This window comes from Poecile atricapillus, chromosome Z (assembly GCF_030490865.1).
Source record: "Poecile atricapillus isolate bPoeAtr1 chromosome Z, bPoeAtr1.hap1, whole genome shotgun sequence".
NCBI lineage: Eukaryota > Metazoa > Chordata > Aves > Passeriformes > Paridae > Poecile > Poecile atricapillus.
The window spans coordinates 15,082,217-15,109,467 of record NC_081289.1 but is presented as its reverse complement, the minus strand read 5'-3'; the positions used below and the strand labels follow the sequence as shown (position 1 = coordinate 15,109,467).

The 27,251-nt window shown below is 45.2% G+C and overlaps 1 protein-coding gene across 1 annotated transcript; it reads left to right on the top strand.

Moving 5' to 3' along the window:
- The first annotated feature begins 14,440 nt into the window (after positions 1-14,440).
- LOC131573673 (rho guanine nucleotide exchange factor 5-like) lies at positions 14,441-26,648 on the top strand. The gene is made up of 14 exons (XM_058827857.1): positions 14,441-15,756; positions 17,116-17,200; positions 17,550-17,614; positions 17,895-18,154; positions 19,040-19,200; positions 20,077-20,229; positions 20,868-20,997; positions 21,927-22,001; positions 22,792-22,881; positions 23,200-23,354; positions 24,020-24,181; positions 24,558-24,628; positions 24,958-25,062; positions 25,270-26,648. Exons 1-14 carry the CDS (start codon positions 14,577-14,579, stop codon positions 25,422-25,424), a joined length of 2,847 nt encoding a protein of 948 aa, XP_058683840.1. The 5' UTR covers positions 14,441-14,576; the 3' UTR covers positions 25,425-26,648.
- The last annotated feature ends 603 nt before the right edge of the window (positions 26,649-27,251 follow it).

Genomic DNA, 27,251 nt, shown 5'->3' with positions numbered 1-27,251 from the left:
ACAAAGGAGGGCCAGGGCTGTGAAAAGCAGCTAAAATTTGTGTCTGTGTGTCTAGAAGAATCATGACAGCTGAATTGCCTGGTGCGTATCATCAGATGCACCACAGACATGTCTTCCTTCATTCCCTACCAACATCATTTTTGCCTATCCAGTCGCTGAGTGATTGATAACAGTGATATCAGACATGAAAATAAGCATCTGAGTGTAAAAGGGGAAAGATGGATTGATTCTGGCTCTGATAATCATAGCAAAATTACTTTAGAAGAGACTAGAGCAAGAAAATGTGAGATGTGCCACATTGTGTATGTAGTGAAAACTGGCATGATCAGAAATCTCATGTTCAGTGAGGCCGTATGGAAGCAAATCTGCCCTGAAATATATTATAATTGTGTTTTACTAAAATGTTGCCTTTGAAAGCTTAATTTAAAATGTGGCATTGTAAAAGGTTTTGTTGTGACTGCTGAAAAGAGGGAACAAAGTGCACTGAAAGGTGAAAAAAGTATTAACTGATGTGGGAGACAAATACAGAAGTGTCAAGCAAAGCATGTGCAAAAACACCAGCTTGGTTTTAAACTATAGTTTGGTAGAGAAACACAGTTTCGTGTTTAGTGGGAGCAAGAAATAACAGATGCTGTATATCCTGAGTTCATAAAATGGATGGAATTGGAAGAAGGATCTCCCCTGAATGTGGGCACAATGAGAAATAGACAACTATAGTGAATATCTGATGTGTGAGAGGTTGTGGGGCTTTCACTGACTGGGCGGTGAGACTCCTCCAGTACAAGCGTGATACCAGAATGAGCCAAAACAACTAATTATGTGCACTACATTGTGTGAAAAATCTGTTATTTGTAGTAAACAACTTTACATCACAAAAGAAAAATACCTTAGTAATGTGTTTTGTTATCTGGAAGAACTTGGAGGCAAAAAGACCTGGGGGGAAAGAATAAAGTGAGCAGCTGATACATTTTTGTTGGGGAAGGGATTGCTTAAATAAGACTTTGCTTATGGTTGCAATCAGATACAGGGCTTTTAACAGGTCTTTGCATATTCAGTACACTGAGCAGCCACTCCCTGCCTAATGCTGTGAGGTAGGAGGGGTTACTGTTGCCCTAGCTGCAAAGATGACCCTCAGACAGGCAGAAAGTGCTGCAAACAGCTAGAGCTAGGAACGGGAAATTCTGCTGGATGGGACCTTTCTTGGTTGCCCTTAAAATATGCCAAAACCAGTTACAATCTAAATCTTCTGTAGAGACTTCTTTTAGTGAATGACTGCAGTGGGGCACTGAAGGAAGGAGAGCTCCTAATGTGTGTTCCCCTTCCAGTCTGGATTATGTTACTGGTGATAACAGCTAAATTATCCTTTGTGGGCCCCAATGACTTGAAATTTTTTAGTGGCTGCACCCATGTTATACTGCTCATAAGCCGTAGCTGTGAGGAGAGGCAAGACTTAAAACAGCAGGGTGCATCTTTGCCACCTACTGTTAGGGCAAGTGCAGGAGTAGCAAAAGGTTTGGAATGCTGGGGTATTCCTCACGTTTACATCAAAAGCAGGATTGCTGCGTGTCCTGCTGTGGGGATTGCTGTAATTGCACCTTAGCTGGCACAAATCGAAGAGGTGAGGTGCTGGCTTCGGTAATAGGCAGCAAAGATTTGTGCTGAAAGCTGGGTTCCTCAGGTGCGTCAGTCTGGCAGAGGTTAGACCAAATTTTCCATACAGGAGGGTGTTTGGGAAGAGGACTCCAAGAAGAACTCTGGCTCTTCCTTCCTTCTTGGGCATGGTCCATTGACAATCCCAGCCCTTTCCCCTTCAGGCTCTCTATTGCTTTTAGCTTTCCCAAACTACAGTGGTCATACCACATCATACCCTTTGCTGTTACATCCAGTGATTTTTTTTTAAGCACAGTAAAGCATTTTGCCCCATCCCAAGTCCAATGAACTCGTTTAGGTGACTGGAGGAACTCTGCTGCATCTCATTGACCTTGGCAGAGATGGGACGTTCATGTGTTTATATATGCCCCACTGATCAAAGCATGTTGCAGGTAATGGGAAGGTGAAGGAGCCAAGTCTCCGATTTCATTTGCCTGGTGCCTATGGCTTCCCAGGGGAAGTCTCTCATGGACGGGAAGGTATGTACCAGTCCAATTAGAATATGCCATGCACATGTGCGTAGGCCGGGGGACGCGAGGACTTTGCATTCCTCAGCCAGAGCTGTCATTTTGTGACCGTGCCATAAAAGAGGTGAAGGAAATTTTATTGGATCAGTTTTCCACTGTTACTCTCAGGCCACTGTTAAGTTGCCTCATCCTCTAATTTCTCACTGGCACACTGAAGTCAGGAGCTTGGGGTGAAGTTGAGGCACACAGGCATCATTTTACTCCTCAGCATCACCATCTGATAAGGTGGGACCTGGGAGGGGAAAGAGAGAGGTGGTGTTACACAGGGTGTTTCCATAGGGCTGAGGAAAAGGAAGCCATAGGCCAGTCAAGAAGAGTCAGAGTTGATGTCTTCAAAGACTCTCAAAGGGCAATCTTAGGATCCTGATTGCTCAGCTAATATCTGAAGAGTCATGAAGCTGTCAAGGAGTGCTGTTTTATAAAATCTGGGAGGGTGGTGGTGGGAAACAGACTCTGCCCCCTCATTCATATGCAGAAGAGTTAAAATGGAGGGAGGAAGGATTAAAATATCTCTAGTTGTTCTTGATGCATTGAAACTTGTTTAATTATTAAAATGGAGAAAATATTTTAATTAATGCATCAAAGTTTGTGGTATTTCTATGCTGGTATAAAATGAATGCTTTAAATTAATCCACACTTGGAGGTGTACTGAACATGAAAGTATGCAGATGTAATTTTTACCCATTGATAAAGAAGGGGAAATAATACTGAAATAGAGAATGTCGGTACTGTTCATAGGTGTGTGCTGTTTCTTAATTTTTTTAAGATTGTGCCTGTAGGGCTGTACCCCTTTTTCTTTAATTTTTATAATACGCTCTGTTAATGATAGTATTAGGAACTAACGCTGAATCTTAACTACAACATCTATGGCCTGCAATTACTACTATAAACCTTGAAATAAGGTAGTACTAGTTGGTGAAGCTGATTATAAGAAGCATTTCCTAAGACTGATGTATGTTGATGTATGCTGTGACTGATGCAGTCACAGCATTTAAACCCCTGATTTATACAACTTTGCACAGCTTGATCTGAAAGACAAGGTCACAAACACGTCTTCCCCCTTCCCATTCCCCTTCCCCTCCCTTTGGACTGTTTCCCTGCTAGACTTTGCAGATAGTTTGAGGAGGTTTCCAGGGTTTTTCCTAGCATCTCCTACATGTTTTTACTTGTCTTCAGAGTTGGTCACAAGCTGTCTCCTAATTGACCTCACTTCAATGCAACATCCCCTCAGAACCAGCCCTTTCCTACGGGGAGAAGGCTGTCTGTGCATTCACTGGAATGGCAGTCAGTGGCAATAATGAGACAAGGAAACATTAAACCATAAAAACAATGGCTCGTTTAGAAATGGTTCTAATTAGAATATCCTGCTTCCTCTGGTGCCCACTTCTCACCTGGAAGGGCAGCAAATGTGTTCCTAGCAGAGGGCCAGGAGTGAGGGTGTAAAACCTCCCTACTCTGCTGTTACTGGTGTGTGTGGGCTGCCGAGGGAGCACCTGGCTCTGTGTGTGGATCGCTTGGCAGTCACACACGGAGAGACACCTACACTGGAGTGTCTGGGACTAGCCTGTGGATCCTGGGTGTGGTTTCACCAGAACTAGGGCTAAGTCCAGGTTTCTGCTTTCCTACTCCTGCTTTGCTGCCCAGCCCCATGTTCTTGTCCTCTTGTGCAGTTTGTACAGCTGCTCTGGGGTCTCAGCACACCGAGGACATGGACCTGCTGGGGCCAGTCCAGAGGAGGCCACCAAGATGATTTGAGGGATGGAGAATTTCTGCTATGAGGATATGCTGAGGGAATTGGGATTGTTCAGCCTGGGGAAGAGAAGGCTTTGGGGTGACCTCATTGTGGCCTTGCAGTGCCTAAAGGGAACCCACAGGAAAAATGAACAGAGACTTGACAAGGGCCTGGAGTGACAGGACAAGGGTGGGGATGGCTTCAAACTGGCAGGTGAGGCCCTGGCACAGGTTGCCCAGAGCAGTTGTGTCTGCCCCATCCCTGGAAGTGTTCAGGGCCAGATTGGATGGGGTTCTGAGCAACCTGGGCCAGTGGAAGATGTCCCTGCCCATGGCAGGGGGATGGGCTTTAAAGACCCTTCCAACCCAAACCATTCTCTGATTCCATATGCAACTAGTGCAGGAAGCTGCCAGATTTACCTTTACTTATCTTTTCTCCTGTGTCACACCTTTATGGCTGCTCACATCACTCTGCTCCTGGGTTGTTTTTGGCTTGACAACTCCCTGGGATGGCTCATACGTGGTCATGTGTGCACTGGCATGAGGGAGATGTTGGCAGCAACCTGGATAATTGGTCTGTTCTGGATTTCAGGTGTTCTGGATTTTCAGGGTTCCATGTCAGGTCTTAATTGAGATTTCTTAAGATTCAGTTCCAGGTGCTGTTGGATAGTTTCTACAGTCAGCAGCAGAAGGAATTGAAGAAACTCTCCTTTTTATTTTTTTTTCCTTTTTTTTTTTTTTTTTTTTTTTTTTTTTGTTTAAGGAACGGAATATAAACAAATGAAGGATATCTGCAAATACCTAAATTGGGCCTGTCAAATTTGGTTATTCGTCTTTGTTAACCCAGTTATATCACAGTGTACTTCTCTGCCCTTTTTTTAGTTTCTGGTAGCTCTTGTAACTCGCTGAATCAGGCCTAAATATTCTGCACTGTCATGAGTCCCAACCTTTGAAAAACAGGGATCAGGCAGAGAGGGAACAGGGAATTGCCCTTCCTCACCTTAGTTACAAACTAAGGCTTAGGATTAAGAAATTAAGATAAACCCAGACAATGAGATCTAATTTTTGAATTATACTTACTTTTTCTGGCCTTTTCCACGCCCATTAAAGGACATAAATCCATTTTTTCTTAGTTGTAAGCCAAAACTCTGACATAACCACATTATTCTAGGAAGTGGGACTGTATGAGAAACAGAAAACGTTGTGATGCACACAATAAACCTGTGCCAGTTGGCCATACAAGCCTTAGACTGTGAGTAGCAACAAGTTTTCTGTGTGTTCACATTAGTACTTTCCTATTCAGCACCCACACAATTCCTGTGGCTTTGGGTGTGTGAAGCTGTTTTTCCACAAGGGAGAGGGAAGGGGTCCCCAGTGGTGCTTTCCCACATTTACATTTCTTATAACATTTTATTTATATCTAATACTGTTTGCTTCCAATAGCAAACTTGTCTTGTGGTAGCTTCTTCGGTCTAAGGACACCAGTTAAATTTCTAAGAAAAAAATTATTTGTTTCCTGAGAAGCTGGGTTAGGGGAGGGTTGTACCAAAACCTGTTTTTCCCACATACATCCCTACATCCCTTTTGGATGGATTTTTTTAATTTTTTTTTATTTCTTTAGCTGCAGTTTTCTGTACAAAGCTCCATCACTGTTACAGTATTGCCAAGTATTTTTGATTGTGATACAAATCTCATAACTTTTAAAAATAAACCTCATTGCTGGAGTCATAAGGTAATTAAAACTGATATGAGGAGCTAAGGCTGAGAACATGCATTCTGAGAGCACAATACAAGGATAAATGTGTGATTTTGTTGTGGTTGCTATCTCATGGGATTCTAAATCCAACAAATTTTTATTGTTGTATTATTGTACAATATTGAAGCCAAAGCATGACAGAGTTTTCTGCTGTTGTTATGGCTGATGACACTGTGCCATCCCTATCCTGGAATGATGTACAAGTGCAGTTTTATGGGTATTTTAGCTTTTTTTAAATTGCATAGGATATGCTTTACCTATTGATAAAAAAGCAGGATTTTGCCAGGATATTTATGGCTGGGTATATATTGTTGTTTAACTTGTCAGTCATCCCACACTGCTAAAAAATTCCAGCTTTATCTTCTGTGGGGCTCTGACCGCTACCAGAAATCTGACAATTTTCCAGGTGGAACTTGATCTGGCTGTGAAAGAGGTTATATTACGCATTTGCATCAGAGAAGATAACTTTGGAGGCTGTCTTTGCAGGGCAGGACAGTTTATCCCAGTTCAGTTTGCTGAATATTGTTCATCCTTATCAGCCTGTAGCTTAACTGTGCTCAGGACGGGTACAGGTAACGTGACAACAGCTGTGCTCACAAATGGTTCCACCGTGCAGGCTTGGCAAGGCCAAGCTTTTGAGTGTTTCCTGGTCCTTTGATGTCTTAAGGGCATTTGCATCTGTCAGAATGGTTTGGTGCAAACATGAGCGTTCTTTAATCTGGGGCTCAAAAACAGCAGCGTGGGATTCTGGCTCACACGTCCGTAGCGTACTGAGAGACTCTTGAGATTTCTGCTGCTAACTGGAGAATCCCATGCAGGTCCTGAATCATCCTGCTCAAAGAGGAACTGGGAACTCCTCGAGTTTGTGGCAGACATGCCATGTAGGAATGTGTATAGCATGCTGCTAGCAGCCACCTCTGCATCAAATATCATGAGGAAAGTAATTTGGGAAGTTCCTGCCTCCTTTAGTGCTCCTGATGCTTCTGTCAGTTGTCCATCCCCAGAGTTTGCAGAGAGACCTGCACAGAGCAACTTGCAGTGACTCAACACATTGCTCCCACTGTGGGAATTCTGCTGTTCACCAGGTAGTGTCAATTATCTTTCCACTGAGCTCTAGAAGTGAGAATCACACACTATTCTTGATTATTCTCATATTAGAAGCCTATGGAATATCAGGACTTACCCATTACTTTTATGAATATAAACTTAACCTCTGCTTAAAGCAAGCTGGGTTTTTTGCTTTACAGGTGACCCCATTTTATCTTAATAATGAATCACTTTTATTGCATCTCTGGGAAGTGCAACGTACAATCCAAGCCACATTCTTCACTTGCTATTTGCCAAATGTTCAGTAGCAATTTCCAAGATGAAATTGTGTTCAACCCAAAATTATTTTTCTCTGACACTTTTTTTTTGTTAGCATTATGTATTATAATCTAATTAAATAGAAACCAATGTAAGAAAAGTATGGAAGATTATCCTTTTTTTCCTCCCTCAGTGAGTCATTGGATAATTATTAGGTTCAGTGTATCATGATTGTGCCTACGATGAGTGAAAGCTGCGACTGGGTGTGCTAAAACTCGGGCAGATTCTCTGCACTGGTATGACTGGGAGGTCTCACCTGCATTTCTCAAGCTTCTGTAGGGTTCTGTAGGAGCTCAGATGCATTTTCCAGGAGGTCAGGTGCTATTGGCAGCTTTGCTTTGTTCTCTCCTGCCTAAGACACCTGAGGCAGCTCCTGGTTCCCAGAACGTTACCAGTACTGTGTAGCACAGAAATAGACTCTGCATTATTTTTCTTTTTTAGATCCTCTTTCTTTCTCTCTTAAGTACTTTCCTTCAGCAAGCTCCTTCTGCTCTCCATGCCCTGAAAGCTGACTCCATGTTACATTATTTCCCTCCTTCCATCTTATCTCTAGCACCCTGTGTTATCTCTTCCTGAGCTCAAGAGTTTTGACCACTCTCCTTCACCTCCCTTGATGGGTTGTACAGCGATAGAGCAACCCAGAGTGGTGTGTGAAAATTGGTGGCTGTTTCTTTGCAGGGGGAGTCTCTCACGTAGAGGGACATGCAGCTGAGGAAGCCAGCCTAAGCATGGCGGGAAATACAGAAAATTGAGGCTGAGGAAGTATAAAAATTGAGGCTTGTGGCAGGGCAGGCTTTGTGTTCAGTTTTCTGGGTGTCTCATCAAACTGAAGTCCAGTGTGTGGCATCCTGGGGGAGATGGTGCTGTCCTGCACATTGAGATCTGGATCTTGTAAGGAGAAAGGCTGGCTCTGAGCTGATTCAAATCATAGAATATTAAGGGATTGGAAGCGACCTTAAAGATCACCTAGTCCCAAACCCATCTGCCACAGGCAGGAACACCTTCCACTCAACCAGGTTGCTCAGAACCCCATCCAACCTGGCTTTGGACACTGCTAGGGATGGGGCAGCCACAATCTCTCTGGGCAACGTGTGCCAGGGCCTCTCCACCCTCACAGGAAAGAATTCCTTCCTAATATCTAACCTAAATTTCCCCTCTGTGTACACAGTGTACCTGAACTGTGTGACCAAGATGATTAAACCAAGCTGAGATAGCAGGAAAAGGCTCAAGGCAGCCTTGTTGTTTTTTGGGTGGGTGTTAGAGCCAAACACAAAACTCTTTCATGCCTGAGCTGCAGCCCTTAAAGCCAGCTTTGGCATTGCTACACCAGGCTGTGGCTGCACCAGCAAGGATAAGCCCAAACTAGGGACTACTTGGGAAACCTTTTGTTTCAGTAAGAAAAAGGGTGTCCTTGCTGAACAGCTTTCTCCTTTGCTGCCAGAAGCTCATGGCTGCAACTGGGCCGAAGCAGCTCCATCCGCATGTTTGCAGCGTGTGGGCTGCCCCATGGCCTACAGCAGGGAGCAGGGTGGGGAGCAGGATGGGGAGTGGGGCCAAGGGCAGCTGGGTGGCACCCAGCACCTCGCGGGGAGGGCCAAGGTGGCAGGCAGAGAGCTCCGTCTCTCCCCACTTTTGGAGGAGGAGGAGGATCTCAGGGCTCCACTTGTGTGTAGCCTTGCTTCCTGGCTAGCTGAAGGGCTTGTCTGTGCTTGATAGCACTTGTTATTGCTCCTTTCTTGTTTGTTGGAGGAGGTGGGGAGGGAAGGTGAGGTACTTTCTATTTAAAACCAGAAATGTTTGTCATCTTAGTCCAGGTGAATTAACCCACAGTGGAAGGAAGTACGACATTCACATTGCCTTTTGTAATCTGGGAAAGCTGTGGATGAATTGTGCCCTCACACTTTCACTGCTGTCCTTCTCTGCTCACTAGGCCAGCTCCTTCCCCCTTCTTCTCTCAGATTTTGTGCCTGTGACTGCAGCAGGACCAAGCATTGCCCCTCTGTTTTCATGCTGGCATGTGGCCAGCTGCTCATTCTCACTGTTCCAGTTTCGGGGGGTTCTGTGCACCCAGAATCACCCAAAAGCTGGGTGCATTGGAGCTGAAGTCTGGTGTTTCCAGGCCCTCCTGGGAGAAGAGTCTGAGTGACTTTATCTCAACAGGGAACATCACTTTATCTTGTTCCACAGACAGAGCATATGAGGGAGTGATGGCCAGCTCATCATCTGATCCAGTGAGAGATGTGAAAGATCAGTAAGCTACAAAAGGGGAAACAGTGAATTGTCTTCGAGAGTTTGCATATCCTGCCTAGTGGCAGATGCTAGATAGATCCTGTGTGCTGCTCTGTTATTCTATTGGCTCTGCTGAAAATGCTGATTGAAAATTTGCTTTGGGTAGCTGAGCTCCTGGGGGTCTCCTGGGCCCTCCTCTGATGGAGCAGACCTGCTTTGGGAGTTTAACATGGCAGTGCTCCACAGGCACTCTCTTCTGCTAATTATTGGGCTCTTGAGCTTTATAGCTGCTCTGCATGCGAAGACTACAGGTGCTGTCAGTCTTGTTTTATTATTTCCTTTTCCATCTCCATGAAATCCTTATTGCAGACATGAGTCTTCTGCTATGGCACACCCAGTCTTTGACCGGGAGATTAACAGTTTCCCTGGTGAGATGCATAAGTCCTCCCCTCTTGTCTCTGCAGAAGGTTTGCCTGCTCCTTGTCCTGCCTCACTTCCCAAAGCTCCTCTCTTGCTCTCCCTGAGGTGTGCAAAACACTTGGCAGTAATATGATGAGACAAATCTCACTTGGCAGCTTCCAGTGTTGATGTGCTGTGCACCTCCCTCTACCCTACCTCCCAGTATCATCATGGAACTGCTCCAAATGCAGCTTTAAACTCATCCTTTTGCCTGTCCAAATCCCTTACAACAGAGCCATGGAAGTGGAAACTGGTTTTGAGCTTAATAAAAGGAAATTCAATGCTGTGTACATCTGTGAAACAGTGAGCAAGAGTTCTTCCCCTGGCAAAGTGTGGGCTTGAGTTTGAGTACCTTACTATTCAGATCTTTATAAGCTATCCTACCTTTAGTAATAGTAAACCTTCCTTAGTCAGCAGCTTGTGTCTCCCTGAACAGTCTCTGTGCTCTGGGGAGCCTGTTTTTGAAAACTGTCTGTGTTGGGTGTGAGAAGTAGTACTTTTCTAGGCCTGGAGTTGAAGAGACTCAGGTGGGGCAGCCAGGAGAGACAAGAGCAGTGTAGCACAAGAGTGATCTGATGTGGAACCTTTGAAAAGAGTGTTTAGCAGCATCCAGATGGTTTAGTAGCAGCTGACAGCAGCAAGACCTGGTGGAAGCCTGTGGGAACTCCCTGAATGCATATATCCCTTTGAAACAAACTGGTTGTTAAAATTATAGCTATTACAACTACTCACTACTTGGGAGGGAAAATCCAAATTGCTGAAAAACCCTGGTTTTGGCCTGGTTTTGTAAGGACTGTCTTTTTACTATAAAAAATATAAAGATTACATGAGAAAAAAATACACAGGAAGTAGTTAGCTGATGAGTTAACTCAATTAGCTAACTCAATTATTTTCCTCATATTTTTTAGAATTGGGGTTGTTCAGCCTGGAGAAGGGAAGGCTTCATGGAGACCTCATTTCACTCTTCCAGTACTTAAAAGGGGTGTATAGAAATAGGGAGAGCTACTTTTTATATAGGCAGGTTGTCATAGGACAAGGGGGATATGTTTTAAACCAAAAGAGGAGAAATTTAGGTTTGATATTGGGAAAAAATCCTTTAATATGAGAGTGGTAAGGCACTGGTCTGGGTTGCCCAGAGAAGCTGTGGCTGCCCCATCCTTGGAAGTGTTCAAGGCCATGTTTTGCTCAGGGGCTGAGCAACCTGGGATGGCTGGAAGGTGTCCCTGCCCATGGTAGGGGGGTTGCATCTGGATGATCTTTAATGCCCCTTCCAACTCAAATCATTCTATGATTCTGTGATGACAATAACCATGATGAAGATGTATAAAATGCTTCAGTTCTAATTCCAGAGCATGCGCTCCTTGCCTTCAGAGCAGGTGTTTCGTTTCACTTGATGTAAAGGAAAATAGAAGCTAAACCAGCTTTCAGGCTAGGTGTGCCCTGGCCATGGAGCTAACTGGGACAATTAGTTCAGATGTAATTATGCCCTCGCTGCTTTTACTTTCTGTGTGGGATCAGAGGTTGGTACTTGTGACTGTAGAGCCACTCTAACACAAGGAAATCACCATAGAAGAAAAGAGAGGGAGCACAACAGTTAGTCTCCTTCTTAGTTTTTTTCCAGGTAGGGATTGTAGGTCGTGGTAGAAGCCAGAGAGATAAAAGTGGTGAATCAGATTCTTCCTTTTCACAGACATATCCCAAATGTGCATTCCCTAGTGCTTTGTCATGTCTGAACTTCAAATGCAGTAGTGGATGGGAAATTCCACTATATCCTTTGGGAAACTGTCCAACAATCCTGAGATGGCTTTTTTTTTTTTTTTCTTTTTCCCCCTCCCTAAAAGAGTAAACTAGGTAATGACATAATTTCCCTTTATAGTCTGTAGATTAGTCCACACACACCAGAGCTACTCCTTTCAACCCAAGTGGTTCACAGCCTTCAAATATCTTGTGTCTGATGTCATGTCCTAGTTACCTGTTAATCAAATTCTTATGTTCCTATGTCTTGTTAATTAATTTCTGCAATCATTTGCAATGAGGTCCAGACCAACACAGAGATCCAAAGAACAGGCAAAAATCAGAGACAACTTTTAAACTCAGCTAGAAGAGGCCAGGAGTATTTGTCCACCCTGCCCCATGAAAATCAATCGAGATTTTTGAAAGTGTTCTTGTTCTCTGGATGCCTTCTGGTACCCCCTTTCTGGTCTGAGATAACCTCCCATGGCCACCATTTTTCATAGGTTGCCCTGTGCCCTGTTGCAGAGAGCTCAGTACCCCTGCTCTTCGACCAAAGTCAATTTCTGCATTTGCATGTGAAACTAAAAAGACACCAGTAGGGTTATTTTGGTGTTACTGTCATACTACAAGCTTTCATGTGGTGTTTGCCTGTTCTCAGTCTTTGTGTTTGTTTCCCACCGACTAGGTATGTGGTGTTGGTTTTGTTTTTGGTTTTTATCAGCTGCAGTAGAAGCAGTGAATTAAGTCCATTGTATCATTATGAAGTAGTAACAGAAAAATGCATTTTTCTTCAGCAGGATGTGTTCCTGATGGAGTCTGAAGAAACCAGTGAGGGAGGTACCACTCCCCCAGGAGCCAGCAGCATCAGTGGGGAAGCCTGGGATTCTTCAGCTGTGGAAGGAGAGCATCATGCCACTCACACAGCAGCCGAAATGAGCACCAGCCCATCTAACTCTGCAAAGGGATCAGAGCTCAGCACGCCCAAGGACTGTGTTGTTGCTCCAGGGAAAGCAGCAGAGATGCTGGGCAGACCCTCTAACTCTATGCAAACAGTGCCAGCAGGACTGGAACAAGGCCGAGGGCATAGAGAGCCTCAAAAGAGACTCTCAGAACTGGAAGGAGAAATGCTTTTAGAGGAGGGTGGACTGGATTGTTCTCTGAAACTTAGGCATTTGGAACTGCTTGACCTGGAAAGCAACCAGGACCCTTCCTCTCACAGCAGAGTCCAGGATGAGCCAGCCCCTGGCAGCCCCATCCGGCAGGCTGTGAACCTCAGCACTGAGTTTCCTCAGTGCCAGACAGAACTGGCTTTTCACGGCTTAGACCCTCAGGCCCAGCAAACAAAATCCCCTTTGGCTGTTGCCATTTCCTCTCAGAGAGAGACACCTAAGTGCTTTTTGGTGTGTAAAACTGTTTCAGAAGGGCATTTTAAGGCTGAACCCTTTCTGGATTACATCTCCAAGGATTCTTTGCAGGAGGTTGATGCTGGTGCAGAGCAGGAGCAAAGCACCAAAAAGTTGGCACCAGCACCTGATGAGCAGCCTAGTTCAGAGGGAGCAGTAGAAGACACAGCTAAACCTTACACTTCTGAAGATGTTCAGGAAAACTTAAGAGCACCCCAGGGCTTGGAAGAGAATACAGAATTTTCCTCTTCCCATCAGTTGTCTTCCACCTTAACACATGTCAGCCAAATAAGTTCACAACAAGCAGAAGGAAACACCTCAGCTGGTGAAACAGGGAATACCAGCATGGTCAAAGACCAGGGAATGGTTCATAAAGAGAACTCATCTGCTTCCAAGTGCCTTCATCTAGAAGATGATCACAGAAAAATTGAGGGCAGACCTGCCCCTTCAGCAGAGAGTGCTTTCCAAGGAAAGAGTACTGCTAAAAGGACAGAGGAAGTGAATAAGCCAGTTTGGGAGGAGGCAGCATCTGAACTTCAGCCAGAAGAGGAGAAGGAAGAGTGCAGAGAGCAGAATCTGTTGGAAGAAGGCAAACCTTTGAAGCTTAAAGACCAGAAAAACAAGGAAAATGAGCCAGAACAACTGCAGAGGGAAGAGCTCAGACTGGGGGAAGAGTTGAAACTACAGGCTCTATCATCAGCTCTTGGGTCAGAGATACCCTCTGTTCCCAGGCATAATGTGAATGCGTGTTGTTTGGAGGATGCTTCCTTGTCTGAGCAAACAGGATCAGTATTTCCTCCTGGGGAACCTGTCTCTGTGGATCAGCATCCTGGTGAGGACGTGCTGCTGAAAGCTCATGTCACAGAAGCAGGTTCTGGATGTCAGCCACCTGTTGTTGTCCCTCTGTCCTCAAATAACCTGAACCCAGGGTGGGGAACTGCACACATGTGCCATGTCTCTGACCAGACGGACTCTGGCAGCTTTTTCATTGGTGATCTGGATATTGGAGAAGCTCACTGGGATGGTAAGACACAGCTGCGGAGGGAGAATGAGCACAGTGGTGGTCATGGAAAAACTGTCCAGAGGTTTGATAAAAGAGATGCATCACTCTGTGGAGGGGTGACAGCACCTTCTAGTGGAGAGAACCCAGAGGCTCTTGTTCCAGCACAGCCTTCCTCTGTTACTGGTAACTTGGAGCCACCTGATCCCATAGCTCTTCATCCCGTAACAGGAAAAGCTTCCAGCATTCCAGCTTCCCCCTCAGAGCTCACCTCAGCAGTGTCAGCGTCTGTTCCAGAGCAGGAGGGTGCCAGAATAGCCTCTGTGACCCCTGAGCACTGTTCGGGCACCAGCCTGAACAAACTGGCAGTCTCTGCCGGGAAGCCACCCAACGAAGCTGCTCCTGCACAAGGGTGGGACCCAACACCAGCAGAAACTGCTGTTGTAAGGACAGATGCAGGGGAGGCCAAGACTTCCCATGGACTCCTTACTTCTGGGGAAGGCTTTCATGAGGACCTTAGTGGCCCATCTTCTTTCTCTGAAAAGTACACAAGCTCCCTTCCTCTGCAAGCGAGCTTTCCTGGGGATAGGAGGTCTGTGGCTAGTATTGCAGGGCCTCTGGAAGCATCTCAAACACCAGGAAGGACTTCCACTCCCCTCAGCCACACAGAGACAGTTCAGCAAAATTCTCCCCCAAAAAGTGCCATTATCCAAGGAAAAGAAATGGGAGAAAATGTGGATCATAAAGCACAAGTGCCTTTATTTGATGAGCCTGACTGTAGCTTATACCAAAAAGAGCCTGGATCCAGAATTTCTAGTGTCCTGAGCACCCTGACTTGGCTCTCCGAAGATGATACGGTCCTTGCTGTGAAACAGCAAGGACACCCTCTGTCCCCTGTGTCCCACTCAAGCCTACCTCTGGTGTCTGAGCGTGATGCCAAACAGCTTCCTTATCCTTCTTCCCATGTCCAAAGGCCCAGTCAAGCTCAGGCCCCTGCATTCCGTGCAAATCACCTTGTTCCACCTCCATCCCCTGAAGGTTACCAGCCGCTGGCTCCTGGACTGCACTCCAGGCCCTCCCTCAGCTGTGGGATGGATGATGGTAACCTGGGAGCCATTCACCCTGCTCCAAGCCATCCTCTTCGGACTGCCACTTCTGCATCTGATTCCAACTCCATGGCCTCTGCTTCTGATGGAGAAAGTCTAGCAGAGAGAGATTACCTTCTTCCAGCGGGTGGAGAGTGGGATCTTGGTGACTCAGGTCCCCATGATACAGAGACTTCTGATGACTCAGGGGTCAGTTTGCTGACCAAAGGCTTTTCAGCTCTAGGAAATGAAATGTTGGTTGGCTGCTCTGACACCAGCCCTGAAACAGCAGATCCCCACATGGATATAGAGAGTGGAAAATCCTCACCTGACCACCATTCTTGGCCCTCGTTGGAAGGCCTGATAACATCCGCAGACTCCAAGACCAGAGATTCTGCACCGCTCCTTCCAATGCTTGCATTCACGAATCCAATCCACTTCCTCCGCCTCAGCCCTCCGTCGCCACCGACCACCAGAGCAACCTGCCAGGATGAGGAGCTGCGATGGGAGCAGCCCACAGGCAGCTTCCGTGTGGACACAAAGAACATACAGGCTCTACTGGCAGTCACAGAGAAAACAGAAGGTGGGAGGAGGGTCAGGCAAAGGCTGGAAGGAGGAGAACACCAGACAAAGGAAGAAATGGCCAAACATGCACCCTTGGAAAAATCATCAAGTTGGCCAGACAAAAGAAAGATTGGGGTAGCTGTGCAGGAGCCAGCAGCCAATCAAGAAAACCCAATTAAAAGCCGAGTAAAAACCAAGGACTGGCACCGTCAGGGTTTGAAGAGGATGTCAGTACCACCAGACATCTTGCAGCGTGAGTCCTCTCTTCCATTTCCCTTCTACCTTCCTCCCTCCAACCTAGTGCAGTTATCAAGAAGTAGGATTAAATTAAATGGAATGTGATGGGGAGGCATGAGAGCTGGGAGTTTAGCATGGCTCTTGTGCCTTTCTAGTGATATTCATTGCTGCAGCGCTGTAGCCCCGTCCTGTCCTGCCCCAAGCTTCACTTTCCAGCTGTCCCCTCCTACGTCTCTGCTGCTGTGTGTATCCTGCTTGTTCCCTTGAGTAGGGATGCACTCTGGGGCTCAGTCCCTCCATTCCACACTAATACCTGCAACAACAAACTTATTTCATGGATCCCCAAGGCAGTAAGGAAGAGCCATCCTCAGTAGCCCACATCTCTTATCAGTTGTTTATTTGCTGACTCCCTTTATTTTGCAACTGGAACTTTCAGGTTCCCACTTGACCTTCTAAAAAAGATGATTTTCCTGTGAGCTCAGGATTTGAGAGTACAGATAAGAATACAAATCTGTCAAACTGAAAGTCCCAGTTTGCACAGAAGTCAAATCACTGATGTCACAAGTGGAAAACATGCATCTTCTGTAATGCAGTTAGCTCATTCAGCAATACTTGCTATCAGAATGTGTGTCTGTTCTTTACTATATCTTACATGAACTTTAAATAATTGCTTCTTTTCAGCTCTTACTTTAGTCTATTGTTGAAGCTCTGAAATATGCTGGATTTTTGGCACAGAGGAAAAGGAGGGGGATGTGGAGGGTTATAAAAGATTTTGCAGAACTTGAATCAAGATTTGTTCATATGTTTGACTTGTAATTTCTTAAATCCAAATTTTAAAATATTCAAGGCAATAGTACTGTCTTTCTTCTTACCCATAACTGCAGCTCAGTTTTTGGGTTTTCTCCCTTTTTCTGCTTCCAGTTTTTCAGATTTAGAATTTCTTCACACCTTTTTTGATTAAATCCCTCACAAACCAAAAGGATTTCTCCATCTTTACACTTTGGCTCCACTGATCTCCTGATGCCTAGCCCTGATAGCTGAAAGTGTAAGGACAGCAGCAAACAGGGCACACAGGCAGTGTCTTTGCTTGCATAACTGGAGAGGGAAGCTCTTAGAGTTACTGTCCCTGCCTAAAATGTCAGCCTTTGTATGAAAAGTGTATGTGGCTAACAGATGTAAAGTGTAAGTAATATCAAGGGTTATTAAAACCAGAATGTTTCTGACCCAGAAATAAATGTTACGAGGTCACCTGTACTTCAACTCCAGACTGACACTTTGGTGGGGTATAGGTAAGTGGTATTTGTGTATCATTTGGATTGTAGATTAAGTCTAAAAATGGACTGATGTGTTTACTTTCCATTTGTCTTCTATGCAGAGGTTTCTTCTGGGAAGAAGGAAGAGGAAGAAGTTCACAAGGCACACGGGGAACCACCAGTCAGCTCAGAAACAGTTATAATGCGGTGAGTCTCTCAAAGACCCTTAGAATTTTCCCCAGTCCCTGTGCAGCACAGACACCTCCATTGTTTCTGAGTAGATTATAGGAGTGGAAAGCTTTAATTAAATGCCCTAGGCCTGTGTTTCGGTCTGTGCTCTCTTGAAGAGGACCCTACTGCAACAACAGTATTTCTGTGCCTTCAGGTAAGCCTTTCCATTAAGCCAGACTTTGCTCTTTGTGTCAAGTGGAGTTTGAGCTTGTTGGAACAGGAGAGGTCCCTGTTGTGCCAGAGCAGTTTTTAAGGTTTGGATTAACCATCTCTGGTGCTGTGCCCTTCGTTCACTCTGTGTTTCGAAATCCTTATTCCCTGGCAGAGAGAAGAAACCTGCAGACACAACAGAGAACTTCAAGCGCCGGCACTCCAAACTTATCAACTCCTGTAAGTACCTCCTGCCTGGAGTGCTGTGGCACTCCCCTCTCTGCCAGCATTTCTCACCCTTGCAGTGAGCACAAAAGAGAGGGACTCCTGCCACATGGTGGTTGTGAGGATGTGGTGTTAGAGGGCAGGGAAAGCAGCTGGAATCCTGCAGTACACTTGGGCAGCTGGGGAGCTTTGCCTGAATTTGGCTGCCCCAATCTGGGGCAGAGTTTTCTCTAGGTGGAAGCAGAGGGTGAGTTGCTATTATAGAAAAGATAAATGTATGTGTTTTTATTCACAGCAAGATTGCTGTATCAGGAGTACAGTGATGTGGCTCTGAACAAGGCCATCCAAAGCCAGAAGAGAGTGGATTATCCAGAGGATATAGAGTCAAGTTTCCCAAGTTCTCCGAGGCTACGGAGGAAAGTGCTGTCTCCTCAGGACTCATATTTGCAACGTCTGTCAGTCTCATCTAATGCATCCCTCTGGCAGGATATCCCCATGATACGGGGCAGCAGAATGCTGCTCAACATGTCCCGTGAGGACCAGAGGCTGCAGGAGGTATGGGATAGATGTGACACGGTAAATGGGTGGTCTGTAGTCAAGAGTCTCTGGAACAGGGGTTAAAGCAGAGAGCAAAAACTGTGATGTGGGAATGTGGTGGTTGAGGCAGAGGTCACTTCTACCCCTGGAAGCAGCATGGGGTGTGAAGTAGAGCAATGCTGAAGTGCTGAATTTTAGATAAGAGCAGCATTAAAGGATGGACTCTGCACCATATCGATAACTCCAAGAAAACAAACATGGGGAAAAGTGGGAACAAGATAAAGAGTTTTGAGTGTGCTCAATGCGAAAGGATGTATAAAAGTAGATGACTTACAGCATTCTCCCACACATAAGCTTGTGAGAGATGCTAATAAAACCACAGTAAATTGTATTTTCTGTGGTAGAACATGAGTTTAGCAAATTAACCTGTGTGAGCTGCAGGGCTGAGAGGTGACAGGGAGGATGTATGGATTCAGCACAGTGGTACAGAGAAACTGGGTATGGAAAATGCGAGGATCTGAGAAGTGCACAGGAGGACCTAGAGGAAGAGGTAAAACAAGAGCATGGGAAACATAATGAAGAAGAAAAATGTATGTGGTACAGATGCTGGACTTTATGGGAGCTTGTAAAATGGGGAACCTTGTGAAAGTGGAGTTGAGGGGAAATAAAAAGTAAAATGAGAGCAAGTAGCTATTTTTAAGTCATACCACAAGTCTGTTTTTCATAGAAAGTCTGTAATAGCATGTTTGTCCTTAATTTCTAAAGCCTCTCTTCCGTAGTTACACACTCCTTGCATCATGTGCTGGGAGGTTTTCCTGCTTTGCCCCATCTCCTCTCCATAAGATTCCTCACAAACTTGCGCAGTGTACTGATGCTGTCTTCCCTGATGTTTTCTCTCCCAAGGCCAAGTTTGAGTTGATAATATCTGAGGCTTCCTACCTGCGCAGTTTGAATGTGGCAGTGGATCATTTCCAGCGCTCAGCAGAACTCCAGGCAATGCTCACCAACCAGGAGCGCCAGTGGCTCTTCTCCCGCCTCTCCGATGTGCGCGACGTCAGCGCCAGGTGAGATGTGGCCCTTTGCTTCCATACCTAACAGGCACATGGTGCTTCCATCAGGAACCTTTCTCACTCCTCTTCCATGTGTTCACTGTTCAAGGCAGATACAGAACCTAGTGCTGACACACCAGCAGTGCCTGGAAAGAAATATTTGCCTTTTTAGGTGACAGCGCAGTGTAAGTTCTGGTATTAAATCCCAGATATTATGGCTCAGTTGTGCACAGAGCTCATTGCAGGGGATCAAAATGTTGCAAATGGTAATGTAGCCTTGTGCCACTGCTTTCAACTACAATTAAACTTGATTAACTAGACCCCAACCCAAACCAGCTCCTGCCAAATACAAAACAAAAGGGGCAGCTGCATGAGCCCTGACAAAAAGGGGAAGCTGCATGAGGCCTGAAGAAAAGCAGGGGGAAAATGGGGGAAAAAATAAGTTTCAGCCATTACTTGACAGAAACTAATGTGAATCAATAGAGCATAATTCATGAAATGTGGACATGACCCCACATGCAAGGAATCCTGTATGTTGTAGGATTCTGTTCTGCTTTTCCTCCTGCAAGGCTTGACTATGTAAATCACTAAGCTGGTAAGGGTTGCTACTACATTTTCCATTTCTACCAACAGGGTTATTCTGGTGAGGTCTTAGTTTCCAGCTATTTCCTGACCATTCCTGTAGAACCGTGACCTCTCAAGAATAGAAGTCTTTTGCCTCTGCTTTTTCCTTGCTGATACCAGGCCCTAAACTGTCCTTGTCCAGACATTACACTCTCTCTAGAACTCAGGAGCTGTCTTGTGCTTATCTGTGGGCTGTCATGGTTTTAGAAGACTAAATGACACTGATATTTCCCTCTCCTTTTATGGCACCACATCCATGTGCTGCAGTTTCCTCTTTGACTTGGAGGAGAAATTTGAAGAGGATATGTTTAACTTCCATGTGTGTGATGTGGCTCTGAAACATGCCCCTGACTTCCGCCGGGTGTATCTGCCATATGTGACAAACCAGACATATCAGGAGCAAACCTTCCAGAGGTTACTGTAAGTTTTTCTCATTTGCTGCACCCTTCTCCCCCTTATTTCCATGAATATTGACTCTTTCAAATGATGGGGAATGCTGCAGGAATGGGCTGCTGAGCAGTGTTCTTGCTATGCCTGCAGAAAAACCTTCCTCAGTTCAATGGCATTTGGGAAAGCAAGACAGAGCTCCTGCAGGCTTCTCTCCCATAGCATTGGAGAGGAAAAGCATACATAATATCTGATCTTGTTGCAGGTTATTCTCTGTCTGCCTTCTACTGAAGAGAGCAAAAATGACCGTCCTGGAAAATGGTTTTCAGTCTTGATCACTGAGAACCAGAGTGCAAACCACCACTGTCCCCATGAAAGGAGCCCTGCTGACAGAGGGAGTTGAAATGTAGATCTTATTTCTGGCTTTTACTCCAGAGGACTGTGGAAAAAGGAGAGAGATAATAACAGCTGTACTGCCATCCTGTAGCTGTTAGAAACCCATAGTTGCTCTTCAGCAGCAGAGTGGTGCGGTTTCCTGACACCAATTTCTTGCCCCAGGGACAAAACCTGACTGTTGGGAGTACTCCAGTATTCCCTGAAATCTGATACTAGGAAGGTTATTTATTTACTCTGATGCCTGGATGTCTTTTTTTTCTTTGCCACTCCCACAGAAATGGAAATGCAGGGTTCCAGCAAGTCCTGGAGAGACTGGAAAGTGATCCAGTGTGCCAGCGCCTCTCGCTTAAATCCTTCCTCATCCTCCCCTTCCAGCGCATCACTCGACTCAAACTCCTCCTACAGGTGACTGTGGTGACTCTCTGCCTTCCCTCATTTCCCTCAAGCTGTGTGTAGGAGCAGCACAGAGAGCTGGGGAGGCTCAGCCTGGAGAAGAGGAGGCTCGGGGGAACCTTCTGGGTCTCCACAACTCCCTGACAGGAGGGGACAGCTGCGGGGTGTGGGGGGGGAAGGTGTCAGGCTCTGCTCAAAGGGAACAAGGGACAGGACAAGAGGAAACGGCCTCAAGCTGCACTAGGGAAGGTTCAGGCTGGACATCAGGAAGAATTTCTTCCCAGAAGGGGGTGGCAGGCATTGGAAGGGGCTGCCCAGAGACATGATGGAGTCCCCATCCCTGGAGGTGTTCAGGAAATGACGGATGTGGTACTGCATGAGGCAGTGCTGTTTGTGAATCATTTAGGGCTTTGTGGTGACACTACTTTAATTGTACTTAAATAAAGAATTTGTGGAGTCTTCTCAAAAAATGCTGATTTACATTTTATTGAACTTTTTCTCTTCCTGCTAGCAAAACAAAGCAAAGGTTCCTTGGCTGCCCTCTGGAAGGCAGCCTGTAAAGTTGACTAATAAGGGGTCATCCAGACAGTCCCTAAAAAATAATTTTGAGTTCTTTCTATGAAATTCTTCCTTTTGCTTATTTAAGCCTCTTTTTAAGAGGAGAAAAAAACAATTCTGTTCTGTTCATACATCCATTTGTGTTGTACCTAGTGGTTGCTTCCTATGCCATGTAACTTTTATGTGATAATTAATACAATTTAGATTTACAGGAATGCCCTGGTCAGTGTGACTTATCAGTGACATTCTGCATCTCAAATTTTTTGCCTTCTTGTCTCCACATGTCATCAGCTACTTCTGCTTTAGTATTTATCCTACTCTTCAGTGGTGGTAAGGTCCACCTTTCCCTGTTTGCATCATGAAAATCATCTTTTCTCACTTAGAATATCCTGAAAAGAACTCGGCCTGCGTCTGAGGAAGAAGTCCAAGCAACGCAGGCCTATGATGCACTTGAAAAGGTAAAGGTGCCTACCCTTTCTGCAGCGTTACCTTTGTCTAATTAATCATCAACTTCCACCCTTGCCCCTGCAAGAAAATCTTGCTTTAAAAAAACCCTACAGCATTACTATATTGCATCCCTTCCTCTTATCCTGCTTATTATAGAGGCAAGGTTTAAAGTTTTCGGGGACAAATAGTTATCTACAATTTGTACACCCTCATAAGGGGGATTGTTCTGTCTAGTGAGGATTTGACCTTCCAAATGAGAGCTACGAGGATGGCAAAGGTCCTGGAGGGGAAGACACAAAAGGAGTGGCTGATGTCACTTGGTCTGTTCAGCTGGAGAAGAGCAGATGGAGGCCAGAGTTCACAGCAGTTCTGCAGCTTCCTCATATGGAGGAGGGGCAGGCCCTGATTTCTGCTGTGTGACCAGGGACAGGATCCAGGGAGTGGCAGGAACTGTGTCAGGGGAGGGTTGGGGTGGATTTTAGGTAAAGTCCTTCAGTCAGAGGGTGCTGGGGCACTGAACAGGCTCCCCAGGGAATGGTCACAGCCCCAAGGCTGCCTGAACTCCAGGAGTGTTTGGACAACGCTCTCAGGCACAGGGTGGGATTGTTGGGGTGTTTGTGCAGGGCCAGGAGCTAGACTCAATGATCCTTGTGGGTCCCTTCCAACTCAGAATATTGTCTGTAATGTATACTTTTTTTCAGGAGGATGCCTAAGATGACTCCAAAGGGGCTCCTGGGAGTGGTACTGATCCCACCAGGCAGTTCTGTTCTCATCTCACTGCTCATCTGTTTTCCTCTGCAGCTCATCAAGGATTGCAATGAGAATGTCCAGCGCATGAAGAGCACTGAAGAGCTGATCTACCTCAGCCAGAAGATTGAATTTGAGTGTAAGGTGAGCTTATCCATTCCCCCTGGGCCTTGTTCTAGCCTAATATATTTTCTGTCTTTCCCCACAAAGATACTTTTTGTTCTTCTCTCTTGATACACACAGAGCTGTTGAACCAGAACATCATCTGTAGGCCAGCTCTTCATCACTGCTTCTCTTGCCCAATCATTCATGTCAGCCTTCACATGAAGGTGCCTGCCATGACTTAAGCCTCTCCAGCTGGAGAACTGAAAGCCCAGTTCCTCAAGATAAAGGCAAAAATGCAAATCCAAAACTCACAGGGACTCATTTTCTTTTGCATATATATTTATTTTTGTCTTGCAGATATTCCCACTCATCTCACAGTCAAGGCGACTTGTGAAGTGTGGTGAGTTGACAGCACTGGACTTCAACAACCTGAGTCCAAAATGGAAAGTCACCACCCGGCCCATCTACCTGCACCTTTTCAATGACTGTCTGCTCCTGTCTCGGCCCAAGGAGTGAGTGCTTCAACACAATTCTTGCTGCCCCTTCTAAAATACCTGTCTCTTTTGGGGTCTGTGCTTTGGTGACAGAGTCCTTTTCCTCTGCCTGCCAGCAAGTGGCAGCCTTTGTCAAGTCATTCTTCTGTCCTGACCTGATGTGAGTATCATGCAAGTACGTGAAACTTGATAGTCCCAACTCTTAATTACATATAATATAAAAATATGTCTTTGATCCCTAGCACAACTATTCTGCCTTTGCATCTCTACAATGTGAAACACTTGAATAATAACCATTTATTCTAGTTTTACTTGGTAAATAATTTCTTCCAAAAAAAAAGCACAGTGTGAGGACTAGTGAATGTGCAAATCACTGGTTTGTCAAGAAAGTTGTTGGTTAGTTGTGTTGGGGTTTTGAGGGTGGTGGGTTTGTTTTTAAGCTGTAAGCTGCCAAATAAAATTTTGGCAGGATAGAGCTTAGTATTTCTACCCTTTTCATTAAATCACCTACTCTCTCTTCTCTGGCCTTCTGAGACTTCTAACAAGAGCCCTGCTTAGGATGTCTAAAGCAGATGAAGACTCATTAAAAGTTTTTTGCTTTCCTGCAGACTACACAGACTCACTTTGTAACCCTCATCACCTTAAAACTCACACCTTGTTTTGTTCCTGCTCTTCACTTGCAGGGGTGGACGTTTTGTTGTGTTCGACCATGCTGCTTTCTCTTATGTGCGTGGGGAGAAGTGCGAGATGAAACTCCACGGAGCAAACAAGAATCTGTTCCGTCTCTTTCTGCTTCAGAATTACCAGGGAAAAAGAGTGGAGTTCTTGTTTCGGACAGAGACACAGTAAGAGCTCAAGTTTACCCTTGCTATATCCTGTTACCATGGCCAGATGCCTCCTAGTAGCCTGATGGTTATCCCTCAGCTACTCAGATGCTGAAATACTGAATTCAGCTGCTGAGCAGAAGTCTTTAAAAGCATCCTCCTGTTATAACTATTTCCTTGTCAACCACTTTCCTCTTCTCTCATCATTGTTGCTTATACAGTACTACCACATTATGTCATACCATTGGCGTCCAAAAATGGGAATTTTGGCCTTTTCCCACCTCCTTTCTCTGCTTCTCTTTGTGAGAGCAAACACCCCTCCACCCCACCCCATTTCAGTCACCAGACTAGTGTCCCTTACACTGAATGCTGACACCTATCCTGCGCTGTTTTCCAGCAGTGAGAAGCTAAGGTGGATCTCTGCTTTGGCTCCTCCGCGGGGAGAACCAGATCTCCTGGAATGCCCTGGTGAGATTACTCTGCTGCTGCAGCAATGGGGGTGGGCTGGCTCGCAGGAGTCACAGGCACTGTGAGGTGGGACACCCCAGAAGCATTCCAAGGCAGAAAATACTCGGGGTTTTGTAGAAAAAGAACATACTCATGGGCATTCCATTGCCCAGTGCTGCCAGTTGTTTTACTTATTTTAACACCTCATTTTAGATGAAGACCTGTAGTGTCCCTTCCAGTTCTCTGCTTTTTATTTGGGCAGCTCCTTGTTTTCCACCTCCTCTGGAGCTAATGCCCACATATTTACTGTTGCTTTCCAACATATTAGTGTGATCTTTCCTTCCCTTCAGATGCACCACAGGTTCAGTGCATAAAGACTTACAAGGCTCGGGAAAATGATGAGCTGGCTTTGGAGAAGGCAGATATCATCATGGTTATGCAGTACAGCAATGATGGTGAGCAGAATGAGCAATGCCTGTCTTAAACTGTAGGACTGAGAGGACAAAGGGGTTCTTCATCTTCTTTAGGGTGCTTTATGTGGGAGCTGAAAAGGGGATTTTTTCTTTTGCTCTTAGGGTCTTTTTGAAGGGGGCTTTTTCTTGGGAAATAATGAAAAAAACACGTGACTTTTGCCTCATGTTGCGCTTTTCCCGACACCACAGGGTGGATGGAAGGAGTGAAACTGTCAGACCGGGAGAGAGGCTGGTTCCCCTCAGAACATGTGGAACACATCTCCAGCAAACACGTGCGGCAGAAGAACCTGAAGGAGGAGCAACGGGTGAAGAATGCCAAGCAGCAGGTCTTCTGCAAGAAATAAGACTGCTTGGACCTGTACAGTCTCCCTGACATGGGGAAACCATGGCTTTTCTATCATGCCTCAGAAGAAATGACTCTGCAGAGAGCATAACATACAGCACTTTGACAGGACCAGGTGCTTTTTGCCAAAGAAAGCGGGAATTCAATCAGGAAAAACTTCCTTTGTGTCAGCAGGACTACAGCAGCAAGAGGAGGAATAAAGGTTGCATGTATTGCTTGCTTTGTGGTAGTAGGGAGGGACTTAAATTGGACAGCGGTCTGGGCTGTGGACTTCGAAAACATATTCCTGGTTTTGCCACTGACAAGTTGCGGGACCTTATGCGAATCACTTCAGAGTTCTGCCTCAGATTTGCCATCTGCAAAATGGAAGTAAACTTACCTACCTCACTGCATGTTGTGAGGCTAAATTCACTAGTATTAGCAGCCTGAGACTTTGAGTTCCTGAGAAGGAAGGTGCTAAGTGCAAAGCACAACGGAGCTGAGGAGAATATTCCGTTTCAATAGCCTCTGGATACCTTCGTGGCGTTGATCTCTATATTGTAATTTCCATTTTGGGCAATTTAAGTATTAGATCATGCAAGTGTACTGGGGTTTGGATAGGCAAATATTTAATTGTACCCAAATGCTATTAAGAGTCATTGACAGCATTACAAAATCCACTGGAAATAAGCAGAGTTTTCAGAAGCCACTGTGATGATTTCCCCCACATAAGAGGTACCATGCTGCGGAATCTGCTTCACAAAGGTCACTTCTCTTCTGAACAAGCACCCCACTAAGCCATCTGACCTCTTTTTTTTACTCTGCCTCCCTCTGGAAGTAGATCAGTGACTTTTGACACAGATTTATGTATTTCATGTTGGTACATGCCCCATACAAAATAACAAGGACTAGGCACATGCAATGAAGTGGCACTTTACTGCTGCTCCTACTCTGATTGCTGATGTGGTAATGCATGCACCATTTTGCACACTTACAGAGAACACTGAAATATTTAGCCACTGTAGATAAAGTCAAAATATGCACCAGGGTCTTTGTTCTTTTTAAGAACTCTCTGGTTTTAAGTCCAGTTTACATGCATTTGTGCAGAACCTGTCTGTTTGAGGATATGCCTTCAACTGTAAAATACTGTATCTGTGTTAAAGTGTTCAGCTCAGTCAATGCAAGATCAAGTTTAAGAATCAATACACTAAAGAAAGCCACTTGTAGCGTTCTTGCATTTAATATATTTGAAGAATTAGTTATCTTCATATCTCCAGCTTTGTCTCTGTAACATTCTGCCTTTAAATCCCATTTACATTGTATCTAGAATAGCTTATTGCAGCCTATTTATATCAATAATTTTAGCTGGATTAAAAGAAAAAAAGAGTTGCTTTTAGTCCTAATAAACTCATGCACTTCTCCAGTTAAAAACCTTTCTGTTTGCCTTGTTACTTAGGTTTTCCTCTCAAATGTAAGTAATGCAATTTACTGAATATACATGCAGTATTTTTTTCCTATAACTTCCCTTTCTAAGTGACTGTTAAGTACAAACAGCTCTCTTTAGCAGAGACAGTATGGAAAGCTGCGTTTATTCAACCTTAAGATTCTTCAGTGTTACCCCTGGCCCTGGAGAGCTGATGTAGCTGGTTCCAGAGTGGTGTTAGTCATCCATAACTGAAGGTAAACTGAAGGGATGAACTACAGAAAATGGGAGTCTAGCCCACTAGAGCAGAAAGACAGGACCCAGTTATTCAACTTGTAAGCTGTGGTCCAGACAACAATCTGCTAACACCTTTTCTCCCCCCCGCCAGAAGCTGGGAGTTGGTCCCAGGCTAAGAGCCAAAACAGA